Source organism: Trichosurus vulpecula, unplaced genomic scaffold (genome assembly GCF_011100635.1).
Source record: "Trichosurus vulpecula isolate mTriVul1 unplaced genomic scaffold, mTriVul1.pri scaffold_121_arrow_ctg1, whole genome shotgun sequence".
Lineage (NCBI taxonomy): Eukaryota > Metazoa > Chordata > Mammalia > Diprotodontia > Phalangeridae > Trichosurus > Trichosurus vulpecula.
Window position 1 is genome coordinate 20,655 of NW_023494405.1, and position 14,646 is coordinate 35,300.

Here is a 14,646-nt window from a genome sequence, read left to right on the forward strand (position 1 = left end):
TGTTCTGCAATCTACTTAGATAAATGATACCATCTGCTATGTGTATACGTATTCATTGTGCAATTGCATCTGGGGCAGTTCTTCGCCATTAGGGGATAGTGATTATGAGTGCAGACTGAACCTAAAAATTATTTCGTCTAGACTAACAATATTTAAGGGAGCAGATAGATATGATGCTAGAGGAAGAGAGTCTCTGTCTCTCCCTTCCCCCGCCCAAACCCCTACTTCCTTTCCGAGCAAGAATCAAAGTTTCCCTTGGAGAAGAGGAGGGGGAGAGGGGAGACGCTAGAGATGTATCTATTCCTGCTTCCCTAGGAGCCACAGCCACTATGTGCCACTATGTGCACACACATAACCCGCACGGGCCACCTCTTACAACTATACCGAGGGAGAAGAGAAGACACTTCAAGGCTAGATCTCTGCGGGACACCCACAGTTAGTGGGCGTAACCCGGAAGATGATCCAGCAAAGGACACTGGGAAAGCGCAGCGGGAACACGTGATTCATCGAACTGGTGAGATTCCACCTTCATTTCCCGTTTCCCTTTCTCGGAGCTGTGCTATAAAGAGCTCTCCCAGCTGGTCCGATAAGAGTTGTTGGTACCGGGGATTCTGGGAGAGGAGGGTACTTCCTCTGTCAGCGGCAGCCAGGGAGAGCATAGTGGCCCAGGGAGGGGCGGGGCCACGGAGTGGGACTGAACCAATGGGAGCAGCTTGACGGGAAGCGCTGGGTCAATGAGAGGGGAGGTCAGGAAAGGTCTGCGTCCATACGGGGAGACGAAGAGGAGAAGGGCGGAACCGACCAAAGGGAGAGCACGGCAGGGGCGGGGTTGGCTGAGAGTGGCAGGCGGCAGAAGTCACCTGAGCGGCTCTGCCCTGCGAAGGTGCTGTGCGGTCATGGCGACGCTGCTTGTGGTTGCTGCGCCTGAAGGAATGGCTGGCAAGTCGGCGGCCCGGCCTCTGGCGGCGCCGCCGCCTCTGCTGCTGCTACTGGCGCTGCTGGTCACCGCCGCGCCGGCGGCTACGGAGCAGCAAGTTCCACTGGTGCTGTGGTCGAGCGCTCGGTGAGTTGGCCGGGAAAAGGGAAGGAAGCCGGGGCCTGGCAGGGTCGGGGGAGCCAAGGTTAAGGGGCTGGGGCCTGCTGGAGCTTTGGATGCAGAGGGAAACCTAATACTCCGCCTCGATTCCTAGGCCAGCCCCTGGAGCCCAGGGAGGCTTTGGACAGGGTTCAAGGCTCTCGTTTGTTGTCCGAATCTCTTCCTAAGGCAGGAACAAACTTTGCCGGGGAAAGGGATTCTCGATTCTATTTAAATTGGGGGTCTCTTGACTCCCTAACTACAGCCATGGGTCACGGAGCCTGTGCCCTCTCCCCAACCTCTGATGTCAGTTTGTTCTCTTATTTTACTTGTGGCAGTGATTTATGGGCTCCACCTGAAAATGCCAACGAAGGTCACATCACTACGGATATCCAACTTTCCTCCTACCTAGACCCTGCCCTGGAGAAGGGACCCCGAAACGTGTTGCTGTTCCTGCAGGAAAAAGTAAGCAAGACCCTAATCCTGTTACCCCACTTCCAGGTGTAGAGAGAAAGAAGACTAGACAGGTGATTGCAGCAGTTTTCAGGAGGCAGAATCTTTGGATTTCAGGTATTTTGTGTTCAGATGCTGCCCTACCCCTTCCACAGCAACCTCCTTGTGTCACTCATCCTTATGACTGGGGGAGGATTCTTTGTTCTGATTTGTTTGGACCCTTCCTTTTCCTAACCATAGACATGGGGCAAAAAGAGAAGGGGTCCTGTCAACCACCAGAGAAGTTAGCCAGTGTCGGGGGAGAAGGAAGAGCGGGGGTGATTTCATACCTAGAACAGAGACAAAAAGAGCTATCGTAAAAGTAGCAGATAACAAGTACATAAGTCATTTAGAGGTGGCAGGAGAGATCTGTTATTAATGTTCTCTGCTAGATTGGGGAAGGGGAAAAAATGGGTGGGTTTGTATACCACACACAAGCCAGGCAAGCTGTTGAAGGTCACCTCTGGTCACTATGGGGTTAATGTCCTCAGCTAGATTGGGGGAAGGGAAAAGGTGGGTGGGTATGCATACCAAACACAAGATAGGTGAGCTGGTGAAAGTCACCTTTAAGCTTGACTGAAAAAACTGGAGCAGGCTGGCCAGCATGAGTTTGGTGCCTGGAGTCCTTATCCTGCCTGCAGACTCTCCCTTCTCCAGGCCATCCTCTACACAGCTGCCAAATTGAATGGATGTTCATAAAGCTCAGGTCTGGATCATGTACCTTGTTGCCTCTAAAAATGCCTTGGCGTTTAAAGCCATTCCCTGCCTGGCTGCAGCCTGCCTTTGTAGGCTTATTAAACATTATTGCTCTTCACATATTCTCTGTTTCAGTCCAGCTGGCTTACTGTTTCCCTCATGTGATATTCCATCTCCTGATTCCACACCTTCCTTTGCACAAGTTGTCTGTCATGGCTGGAGTGTTCTCCAGTCTCACCTTTGCCTATTGGGAACCCCCAGCTCCCTTTCAGTAATTGGGGGTAGGATGGGATGATGTTTGATGGAAAGAGTAAATGTGTGATGAACCTGGAAGAGTAGGTTGAAGGTAGGTCGTGAAAAGAGGGACACATCTAGAGGCAACTGCAAACAACATCCAGTTACCCTGAATTTGCTTCTATGGAGCAGGTTGGCTTTCCCTAGTAAATAGAATGTGAACTCCTTGAGGGTGAGACTTGATTGACTTATCATTGTATTGCTGATACAGTACCTGGCATTAGGTGAATGTGACACTGGCCCCTTTCCTGTTGGAACGTCTTACTGGGAGAGCTTTTTACCCTACTCTCAAAGGAAGCCTTTCTTTATGGTCTGCATTTGTCTCCAAGTGCTGGATAGTTGGAATAGGGCTCCAGGATGTTCAGACCTCCAGAGAACAGCTCCCAGGGAGCAGACATGGGTAGGCTTCAGATCATTTTTCCATTCCAAGTCAAGCTCAGGGCCCTTTAGATGCCTCCCCAAAAGTAGGGAGATGGTAGTGTGAATTTCAGAGTAGCTCAGGGCCCTGTTCCTGTTCTGTTTTCTTCCTCTTTCCCATCCCCCTCCAGCTTCCTCTTGCCTGGTCACATCCTCTGCTGGATGTCACTTTATGGTTTCCACAACTCAGCTAGCTGCTAATTTCTTCCTGGTTTGGTGACTAGATCATTGCCTCATCCTCCCAGGGATCTTTGGCTTGATCCGGTCTTGAGGAAGGAAGGAAAACTTGAAGGACTACCAAGAACACTGAATAGTGCTGTCATCTTCTCTCCCCTGTGGGAGAATGGCAGATTGGATAGGTTCTCCCTTCAGGTTCTCCGTTGCCCTCTGGGAGAATGTTGCCTTGCCTTCAAGTCTGAAGGTGCTTCTTTTTTTGTCTCTCTTTTAGCTAAGCATCGAGGATTTCACTGCATATGGTGGTGTGTTTGGCAACAAGCAAGACAGTGCTTTCTCTAACCTGGAGGTAAGGCACCTTCCCTCCCCTCTGCTTAGGTTCCCTTGTTCACGTGATATCAGGGGCTTATTCCTTATCTTCCATCCCCCAAGGAGACTCCCCAGAACCAGTGTTAATGGCTTCCTGGTTGACTGGGATTTGGGGGAAAGGGAAGGCTGTAGGATTTGGGAATGTTGAATGGGGGAGGGGCCGCGGGGCGGGGTTGACCTGGACTACAGGGCTCTAGGAGCTGGGCAGGAAATGCTCCAAGCTAGAAAGTCATGTGAGAGATTATTGAGTGCTTTGAAATCCACAGAGATTTTCTAGAGAAGTCAAATGTTAAGGAGAACTTGGGAGAAGGGAGGAAAAGATAGAGTTTTAAGGGGATATTGGGGCAATATGTGACTGACCTAGGAGGGAAAGGGAGTTGTATGGCCCTTTCTTGCCTGACTTTTCAATCCTCAGAGTGCTCTGGAATTGGCTCCTTCGTCCTTGATCCTGCCTTCAGTGGACTGGTATGCAGCCAGTACTTTGACCTCATACCTGAAGGAGAAGTTGGGAGCTAGTCCCCTACACGTAGACCAGGCCACCCTGAGGGAGCTGAGGCTCAACGACACCCTCCCTGCTCTACTCCTGCTGAGGTTGCCGTATACCACCAGGTACTGGCCAGCCCGGCCTTTCTGGGGACACGAGGAGCTATCCACAGGGCCCAGGGCAGTATTTGTAAGCAAGGCCTTTGCTGAAAACTGCAAAGAAAGTAGAAGACAGGTTCCCTTTCTCTGGGGTCAAGATAACTGATCTTGGCGGTCTGTGCCAAGTGTCAGGTGGGCTGTTTGGAGCCCATCAAGTGCCTGGGAGGGCACTGAAGAGTTGAGCTTCACCTTGAAGTAGATTTAAGAAAAAGTTTTCTAACTCGTATCAATCTCTTTTAGCTCTACCTTCTTTTATGAATACATCTCCCTTTGCCTTCTCTACCCAGTCCTTCAGAATAAAGTATATTTCAAAAGATGGTTGAAATTTAAATTTTCACCCACGTTTTTATAGCTAGTGCTTTAGGGATTATAGAATACTTCTCAAAGAAATTTTGTGAGGTGGGTAGGGATTTCTAGGGATAGAAATGGAGTCTTCCATATGGGAAGAACACTAGGCAAGGATATGATTGATCCTGGCATGGAACCAGTGAAGACCTTGCCAGTTTTGGAGTAGTGGACAGTGAAGCTGGAAAGGGAGACTGCTAGCTTGTGGGAAAGCGGACCTTGAGTTCTAGACTAGTAGGTTTTAAGGAAAACAAGCACATAACGTTTCTGGGGATATCTATGTACTTGTCTGTGGTTGCTGAGAGCTAAAGGCTCTCTTGCCCAGCTTTCTCACTCTCTCCAGACTTCATCTCAATTCAGATTCTTCCTCCGGGTGGGGAAAGGCTAGTAAGGAGGTCTCATTCTTTGTCTCTGACAGTTCTGGCTTGATGGCTCCCAAAGAAGTACTCACAGGCAACGGTGAGTTGGGATAGAAGAGCCCTTTCCCTAGCCCTCCACACTCCGTGGTGGAGCTCTTCCAACTTCCTCTGGCAGTCTGAACCACCCACTGTCTCCCTGCAGGCTGTCTGCCAATGGCAGAAAGAGGGTTGGGTTGGTAATCTTGAGGACCTGGGTTTGCACCCCATTCTGCTTGCCTTTGTGGCTTTAGGCAAATGACTCCTCTTATCTGAGCTTAAATGTCCTCTGAAGTCCCGTCAGTTCAAAATCTAGGGGCCTATGAGATGCCCATCCAAGTGCCCCAGCATAATTCCAATGGCTTAAATCCTGTCCATGGGTATCTGGTCAGTGTGGGAGAAGGCTCTTGGCAAATGACCCACTCCTTTAAGTAGCAGGTGCCCCTGAACCCTGACCTAAAGCTCTTGGGAAGACTAAGGGGATGGGGAGTGTGAGGAGGAGAGCCACTGTCATGATCTAACCATCTTTTTATCTAACCCCTCCTCCCCCCCCCCCAAAAAAAGATGAGATTATTGGGCAGGTGATGAGCACACTCAAGTCAGAAGGTGTACCCTATACAGCCATACTGACTGCCGTTCGGCCTTCCCGGGTAAGCTGCCATACCAACTTTGGTAGAAAGGGAAAGAGGGCTAGGCTGGGCCAGAAGTCTAAGTAAGCTGGAATGACGTATTGGCTACCCCATCCACTGTGTAGAGAAGTATTGGCATTTAGGAAGGGTCATACACCAGAGTCCCTGCCCTCCGTATTTCATTTTGTCAGGAACATAAGGAAGGGAGTGGTAGAAAATCAGCCAGGTTGGAATTAGATTGTAGAGAGCTGTCTGTCTTGACCTTTATCCTATAAGCAATGGGGAGCCATTGGAAGGTTTTGAGGGGCCAAGGTTGACAAGATCAGAATTTTGCTCTTGGGAAGGTTAAACTGCTAGCTTGTGTAAAGGCTTAGGGGTGAGACCAGAATCAGAGACCAGGGAGGAAGCTTTTGCAGTAATCCAGCAGCTAGGTGGCATAGTGAGTAGAGCACTGTCCCTGGAGTCAGGAGGACCTGAGTTCAAATCCGGCTTCAGACACTTGACACACTTACTAGCTGTGTGACCTTGAGCAAGTCTCTTAACCCCAATTGCCCTGCCTTCCCCCCTCCAAAAAAAAAAAAAAAGACCAGTGAGGAAGCTTTTGCAGTAATTCAGTCGCGAGGTGATTTGCAGGCATTGTAGAGGGCCTAGGCCCGATCTTAAGGTGTAGACTTGTGAAGATGGATGACAGATGTGAGAAGGGTTTAAGAAGGGTAGGGTCAGCTGCATTTGTTGGGGGCCAGAGAGGAGAGATCAGAGATGCCTCTGAGGTCACACATTGGAAGAGTGCTGGTGTCAGTCACAAAAACAGACCAGTTAGGAGGAGGTACTTGGTGGGGGCATTGCAACAGTAGTCAGTCGTGGACCCAGTAAGCCTCTGGGGTGGAATGGGTGGATCATCAGGTATCTGCTGTTGGCTCTTTTTGGCTCTCCCAGATAAGGCATATCTTTTGCAGGTGGTTCGGGACTTGTCTCTGGTGTCTGGGGGTCTGGGGCGGCACCTCCTTGGTGAGGATGAGCCTCTACCACCCTCGCTGCCTCCCCTGCCTCCAGTCAGCTACAATGACACAGAGCCTCGCATCCTCTTCTGGGCCCAGAACTTCACAGTGACCTATAACAGTGAGTTGCGTGACCTGACTGCACTCACTTTTGGAACCCCAACACTCAACCTGACTGGCTCCAGCTGGAACAGCTCCTTTGCCCAGTAAGGGGGCTGGGGTGAAGAACTCTGGGAGGAAGCTGGTGAGGGGGGGAAAGCATCACAGGCAAATGAGAAGAGGCCTATGGTGTGACTGAACATGGGAAAAACAGCCCTGGCCAGTGGAAGTTAATATACATAACCAGGACGGTGAGGGGAGTAAAGAAGGTTGAGTTGAAAGTAAGAGACCCAGGTCCTGGGTCTGGCTGTGGCTCTGGTGTTAATTCACCTGACCTTCTGGAACACAACCAACTGAACAGATATTTAATATGAGCTCATTGACAGCAGGAATTGATCTAGGTGGGGATTATCAGAGGGGACCTTTTGGTCTCACAGGGCACTGTTTCTGTATTTATAGCTATTACACCTAGATACCACTGGGACAGGCGAGGAGACAGCCCTGCCTCCAGGGTAGTGTGCTGCCACCTCCCTGGACTGGTACCTGTGAGGTAAGGAGCTGACCTGGCTGGTCTGTTCTCTGTGGAGACACCTAATTGTAAGTTGGGAAAATCTATCTCCCAAACAACAAATGAAGATCCCAGGATCAATATGCAGGAAGGAGTCTGCACTGTAATGTGCATTTAGGTACTTGAAGACCTCCAAGTAGGAGAAGGTAGCACCTGTCAAGGCAAGCCATTCTACTTTTTAGTATCTCTTGGGAAGTTTTTCCTGAAACCAAGCCTAAATTGACCTCTTAGAAACTCCTCTCCCTCTCCTCTTCCCTCTGCACAGGTGCCTGTCAGCCTCCTCCCCCCCCCCCCCCAACCTGCTTCTGCCTTCCAAGGCCCAGCAGTAGCATCTAGTCCTTCCATCACAGAGCAGCCTTTCAAATACTTGAAAGCTGCTCTTGTCTCCCCTGAGTCTTCCCTACTCCAGGCTTACCATGTTTGCGCTCTTCAGTCCACCCTCAAGATGTCATTGACTCAAGGGACATCCTGGTAGCCCTCCTGGCCCCTCTCCAGCCAAAAACTGGTGCCTAGAATTGACCAGAGTGTTCCAGATGAGGTCCATGAGGGCCCCACATGGTGGGATTATCTCTTCCCTGTTCCTGGTAGCTTGGACTCAATGTAGCCATCCAAGGATTACATTCGCTTTTGGGGCTTCCACAGCATATGCTGCTGGCTTGTGTATATCCGTGACAGCTTCTAGGTCCTTTTCAGAACAACTTCTTTCTCTCCAAGGCTTCTTCCATCTTATGTTTGGAGTTTGTCTATAATACCGATTTCTCTTAAGACCTATGGAGCAAGTGACTTGAATTTGTCACGGGCAGCTAAATGCTCTCTTTCCTTGGGTGCCAGCTCCATGAGCCTTTTTTGTTCTGTTTACTCTTCCATAGTAAAGTCATTCTCCTTTACAGTGAAAACAGAAAAAAGAATTCAGCTCCCCATTCAACCCAAGCAAAGGTCCTATCTCTCCTTCAGGCCTTCTTTTTCTTGCAGTATAACCAAAACAAGTACTTTTTTGTCACCAGCTTCCATTCATCCTGAGCTTTAGCATTCCTGACCCTGTTTTTACAGGAGCATGACACTCTTCTATTCATCTCCTGCAACCTGAAGACTAAGTTCTAACTTAACCCAACTAAGTTGGGTTCTCTGTTTGTCCGTACCAGTTTCTTCAGACAAATCCCATTTTTTCTCTTCATTGGGATTGTTTCCCTTTTTTGTCTTCAAAATTTTATTCCTGAGCCTCTCTCTTACTGGGCTGACACCCTTTTTTCCTCTAAACCCACTAAAATAAGCTTTCCTAAAGTCTGGGTTACATGTCAGACTATACAGTTTTCTTTTCCTTCTCTGTCATAAACCGTAGGATGGAGTGGCCATTCCCCTCCACCCCTTAGGTTCTCATCGCTTCTCCCACAGCAAACAGAATTAGATCCTTTGTTTACCCTTGTTAGTTTTTCTGCCTTCTGAAGGATGAAATTACTGCTAAGGAAAATCCTTGACTGCTCTGCTAGATGGCTGGATAACTGGGAGCCCTCTGTCCGTGTTCGGTCGGGCCTCTGGGAATGACTTGTGATCTCTTTTCCAAACTACTTGTCTCTCTCTCTTTCTCTTTTTCCACAAGTTAGTACCATACTCCAACCACAAAATCATTCTTTCTCTCTCCTTTGAACTTTAACCAAACTTTCTTCTCCTCTGATTCCTGCATTTCCTTCTTAATATCTTCCCTCCAACCCCAACCCCTCTTTTCTCTCTTCTGTTTCTTTTGAATAAGGCATTCCGAGCAATGGTCAAGACATGGACTTCATTCATCCCACCAAATTTCCATTATACCTGTGGAGTCAAATTTGCCCCCATGTGGTAGGATCTATAATTCTTAGTGTCTGTTACCTAAACTTTAAACATTTGACCTTTGAGGCCATAGGTTTACTACTGTCTCCTTTCTTTGTCACCTTCTTCCTGTGGAAACAGCTCTCCAAATTGACATCAAGCTGACCAGACCCATAGTGGTTGCTAATCATTTTTTCAATGCTATTTTTTTCACTCAACAAAAATCCACCTTCTCACCCTCCCACTCCAACCTCCCCTACCCTGCCTTCCCCGAGTTGAGAGCTAAAGAAAAACAAAACTGGTTACACACATGGAAACACATTTCTGCATTGGCAGTTTGTCCAACAAAACCCTCATCTCATTCTGCACCCTGAGTCCTTCACCTTTATCAGAAGGTGACTCATGTTTCATCATGAGTCCTCTGGAATCGGGGTTGGGCTTTACACTGATTAGAGTTCCTAATTCTTTCAAAGGTATTTGTCTTTACCATATTATTTACCAAAGTCCATAGAGTTTGTTTTGTTTAGGACTAATCTCTCCCTGAAACTATCCTCTCTCTAATTCCCTTATCCCCTTCTTCGCCTGCCCTCCTCTTTCCCGGTTGAGTAAAATGTCTTTCTGTACCCAATTCTCTGTGTGTCTCTGACCAGTTCGGATGAGTGAGACTGAACTGTCAGCCTCTCCCCACAGCCTCTGCCTTGCATACCCTGATTATGTGAGATCTTTTCCCCTAACCTTCCTTTCCCTTTCTCTCTTCTTCTGTGTATTCTTCTTCCCCTCCATTCAGTTCATCAAAACCTAACAGAACCATTCCCAGGCTTCATCTAATTAGATTCCTCCTGTAACCCCTGATAATGATAGGGTTCAGAGGAGACACGTGTATCATCTCCTTATATTTGAATGTAATGACAGTAATAATAATTGTTAACATTTAAATAGCGTTTACTATGTGTCAAAGACCATACTAAGCACTGTACAAATAGCCTCACAACAACCCTGGGAGGGAGGTGCTAATTATTATTCCCCATTTTTACAGATGAGGAAACTGAGGCAGATAAGTGAAGTGACTTCCCCAGAGTCACACACAGCTAGTTAGTATCTAAGGATGTATTTGAACTCAGGTCTTCCTGACTCCCGGCCTGGCACTCTATGCACTGTGGTGCCCCCAGCTGCCCTTTATCATTGTTTATTTGTATGTTACCTCTGAGTTTTCTTTTAATTCCTGGGTTTGAACTTCAAAGTTTCTTTGTAGCACTGGTCTTTTATCAGGAATACTTGGAAGCCCTTAGTTTTATTGATCTTCTAGTTCATTTCCTTTTTCCTCCTGAGGCTTCTAATCATTTCACAGCACACAAATACAGGGTGTTGGTAAAGAAACCATCTTGGCTATGAGCCATTGTAGGTCATTATTTTGTTTTGTTTTTCACTGGGAAATTGGGAGGGAGGCTTTTATGGTGGGTTTAACAGCTCTCAGCGGGCTGTAGCAGCTAGGAAAGCTGTTAAAATCCTAAACTGCATTCAGAGAAGCAGGGCAGGCTGTTTGGGTGACCAGCCTGGCCCATCTCCATCAGAGCCCATCCAGAAGACTGGACAGCTGTGGGCACATTTGAAGAAGCTGGCATATATAAGCCCAAAGAAGACAGCAGCAAAAGGACTTGGGAGGCTAGAACCAGTGTCTTAGAATATGTGAAGGCTAACATTGAGGTGGGTGGTTTGACCTCTACTGCTTAGTTTCAGAGGAGCAAGAGCAATAGGAAGAAATCAGGGAGACAAATTTAGGTTTCTTTTAGTGATTAAAGACAGCCAGTTACTAACCATCCAAGGGCAGAGAGGCTGCCCAGAGACGAGGCTAGTTGGCTCTAAGAAGAACCTAAGGGGGTTTGGAAGCAGAGGCCTTGTACCCACTTCTCAGCTGGGTCATGTGGCTTCTTGCTCAGGTGTGGATGGTTTGGCCCAGGTGGCCTCAAAGAGCCCTTTTAAATGCAGAGATTTGGGGATTTCACAAAACCCAGTGAGGTCATTGTGCCTGGATTGTTATCTTCATGTGATAGATGAGAAAGGGTTAGACTTAAGAGACTACTACATGTATGTGATTTGCCATTAGGACCACATTGTCAAGCCTCCACTATTCTAGGCAACTAATGATGCATATTACCACCCCCACCCCCAAGATGGTGTGAGAATTTGTTTGGTGAACTGTGCATAGTTATCACAAGGGTTGAATCTTTCTTTTTTTTTTCCCGGGGGGAGGGGAGGAGTTAGAATAAATAAGTGCTTGTTTGTTGATAAAAAATTTTTTGAAGAAAATTGTCTGTTCTATATCTGATATATCTATCAGAGGGTGGCTCTTATTCTTGCAAATTTGTAGAAACTATCAGAGAAACATTGTAAAGAGTTTTTCACTAATTAACTTTCTCTTCTAATTTTTGCTGCATTAATTTTGTTGTGCAAAACCTTTTATGTAATCAGAATTGACCAGTTTAACTCTGAGATTCTTCTGGTTTGGTCATAAAGGCAGGTGCCTTGCCCTTGTCAATATATACAAAAGGTACCTTTTTTGCCCCTCCAAGTAGTTTATGATGTATCCTTTTGAAGCTTATCTTGGCATGTGGCTCACTGAAGCATTGTTCTAACCCTAATTTCAGCCAGATTGCTGACTCGTTCTCCCAGCAGGTCTTATCAAATCATTAGTCCTTGGAGCCTTTGAATATGTTCCTTGGCTTCTGTAGTGTATCATACTGATCCTCAGAGTTGAAGTTAATTTTGATAATTGATACTTTGTAGCATAGTTTGAGATCTGATACTTCCTCCCTTTTTCCATTGTTTCTCTCGAGATTCATTTTCATTATTTTTTCTAGCTCTCTTAGGACAATCTTTTTCAAAGTGTACATGGCACTGAATCAATGTTTGTAGTTTTGTTCATATAGTTCCTACGTGGATCTTCGTAGGCAAACTCTAATATTTTCTCTATTCCATAGTTATTTTGAATGCAGTTTCTCTTTTTCTTTCTTCCTGCAAGATTTTGTTGGTAATTGACAGAAATGCTGAGGATTTATGTGGATTTATTTTCTATTCTCCAACTTTGCTGAAGCTATTTTAGCTTAGTTGACTTCTTTGGGTTCCATCATATCAGGACTCCTGCTTGATATCTGGTGCTTTGCTTCCCAGATAGTGCCCTGGCTCTGTCTCCTCCTCTTGGTCCACACTGCTTATTTACATGCTTTGCTTTCAATCTACCTTGGATGGAGGGAGCTTATAGATTTTTGTTTGTTTTCTTGATCCTTGTTCCCTTTTTTAGAGCTTTATTGGGGTGTCTGTAGGGCATCTGGGTTCCTCCTCTAGGGTCTAACTCACCACCATCTTCACACAGTTTTCTTTGAACAAGATGGTGGGGCCAGTGGGAGTTAGAACTCTGACTTGGGAATTTTGAAGCCTGGGTCCATGCCCCAGCTCCATTCTCAACTTGCTGTATGAGTGAGCTTGACTGAATTCCTGCCTAGAAGTTGAGAACCATACAAAACCTTCAATCTCAGTGGCACCAAACACTTTGGGAATAGTCTATGTTCTAGAGATGTCTTTTAACACCGAAGGATGGTAAAGCTGACCAGCCCTTCCGTTCCTCTGTTTCCCAGGCTTGTGCTGACATATGAAAACCTCTTTGGCCGATTACTGACGATCAAGTAAGTACTGAGGGTTTAGGTGGTGGGGGAAAGAAAGCTTTGGACTGTCTCCACTGATCATTTGACTTTCTCTCCCAGGTTTATCCTGAGCAGTCATTTCTACCCCGTTTCAGCCCGAAGCTGGTTTACCATGGATCGACTAGAGATCCACAGTAACAACTCAGTTGTTGTCTTCAATTCCTCACATGTCACAGCACCTAGCATCTATTCCTTCCACTGCCAGTATGTTAGCACCGAACGTTCAAAGGAAGGTCTCCTAATGTCTTCACCTGGTTCCTCTCCTTGGCATGTAACTTTACAGAATTTCCAGGTAGGATGACAGGAGCACAGATGGCACAGCCCAGTCGGGGTGGGGAGTACATGCTATGTTCTGATGAGGGAGGAATTGCTAACACTCCCAGTTAAAGCGGAAAGGCTCCCAGAGGGGAAGAGATCAAGGGCACAAATAGAAGGATTGGCTTTGGTAAGAAGGGCCACCTTTTCACCACGGACTGGGGCAAGGGGAAGGAGATTGGGGAGGATGATGAGGGGATTTGAGGTGTAGAATTGAGGAGTGTGAGGAAGCTCACAATGGATGGCATCAATTTTCTCTTTAAAATGATGCATGAAGTCCTCTGCCAAGGGATGGAACATGGAAAGAGTGGTGGAAGTGAGTCAGTTGAGGAAGAATGAAAGGATTGCTGTTTGGTAGTGAGAGCTCCATTGAAATTAGAGAACATGAAACTAAAGTAAACTCAGCACTGTTAGGATTGGAGAGAGTAGAGAGGGGGGTGGGGTAGAAAGGTGAGATTAATCTAGGATTGGAATTTGAAAAGTCACGAATAGGAATAGGACAAGGAAGGGGCAAGAGATTTGAGGGCAGAGAGGAACGCAAAGTTAAACTGAATAAATGAGGGAGGAAAGTGAGACCAGAGCAGAGGTAGGTGATGATGCCGTGAAAAGGCAGGGAGGAGTGGAATGACTGGAAATCGAGTTGGAGATGAAGAATAGATAAAAGGAGGGAGTATAAGGTACAAGAAGAGGAGCATGTAGGCTGAGAGGAATTTGAGTCCTAGATCATGTAAGTGGAACATTTAGGAATGAGATCAAGGGTATGAGTGTGTGTGTGTGGAGTACAAGTGCTATCATGGAAAATGAAGTCATATGAAGATCTTAAGCATATAAAGTTAGAGGTTGGGGTGGAGAGGAAGACTGAACTCCTTGGGAAAGAAGAGGGAGGTATGGAGTTGGGTGGCATATCTTCATGGAGAACCTCAAAGAAAGACAGATTGGTGAATGATAGCCACAGTGGCACAGAATTAGGCTGTGAGAGAAGGTGTATTCATACCCTTCTTCCTGACTACACTTCATCTTTTACATAAGCTGGGAACACCATAAATAGCCTGGTTAAGATGCTCAGGGATATAAAAGCCTCTCCAGTTCTTGAGTCTGTTCACCTTCCTCCCCCACTCCAGAAACATCCTGCTAGACCCTGGCTCTGGTGGGTGGGAGGGGAGAAGAGGACTAGGGGACTTTCTTCCCCCCCCCGCCCCTAGTTCCTTTTGGATTCCATAGTCCTGGGCCATGCTCAGTGATTTGGTTTTGTCTTAATTTTCTTTCTTCCCTTCAAGATTCAGGCCTTTAACTTGTCCGGTGGAAACTTCTCCTATGCCAGTGACTGTGCCAGCTTTTTCTCCCCTGGCATCTGGATGGGGCTGGTCTCCTCTGTCATCATGCTTTTCACCTTCACCTATGGGCTGCACATGATCCTCAACCTCAAGACCATGGATCGATTTGATGACCACAAGGGGAGCACTCTCTCTGTGCCACTGACAGAGTGACCCCTCAGTCACATGGGGGGGCCAGAAGGGTTGGAGGTGGAGTTGTGTGTTGACTTCGCCTCCTCCCCTTGAAAGGGCTGCCAGGCTACTACTCTTTTGTGCTTCCTCGGTAGCTAGGCCTCCCTATACCTATTTCCTCTTGCTCCCACC

The 14,646-nt window shown here is 47.1% G+C and overlaps 1 protein-coding gene across 1 annotated transcript; it reads left to right on the top strand.

Annotated features, from left to right (window-relative positions):
• The first annotated feature begins 613 nt into the window (after window positions 1–613).
• ATP6AP1 (ATPase H+ transporting accessory protein 1) lies at window positions 614–14,646 on the top strand. Its single transcript, XM_036740631.1, has 10 exons — window positions 614–1,063; window positions 1,414–1,540; window positions 3,423–3,497; window positions 3,933–4,126; window positions 4,923–4,963; window positions 5,464–5,549; window positions 6,485–6,732; window positions 12,629–12,676; window positions 12,755–12,986; window positions 14,287–14,646. The coding sequence occupies exons 1-10, from the start codon at window positions 735–737 to the stop codon at window positions 14,494–14,496; spliced, it is 1,590 nt and encodes a 529-aa protein (XP_036596526.1). The 5' UTR covers window positions 614–734; the 3' UTR covers window positions 14,497–14,646.

What these genes read in the sequence shown, in the direction of transcription:
- ATP6AP1 (XM_036740631.1), top strand. Translation starts at nt 735, where the DNA reads ATGAGAGGGGAGGTCAGGAAAGGTCTGCGTCCATACGGGGAGACGAAG. An exon ending in AGGTTGCCGTATACCACCAG is followed by an intron (nt 4,127 to 4,922) that starts GTACTGGCCAGC and finishes TGTCTCTGACAG; the next exon opens with TTCTGGCTTGATGGCTCCCA. An exon ending in CTGCCGTTCGGCCTTCCCGG is followed by an intron (nt 5,550 to 6,484) that starts GTAAGCTGCCAT and finishes TATCTTTTGCAG; the next exon opens with GTGGTTCGGGACTTGTCTCT.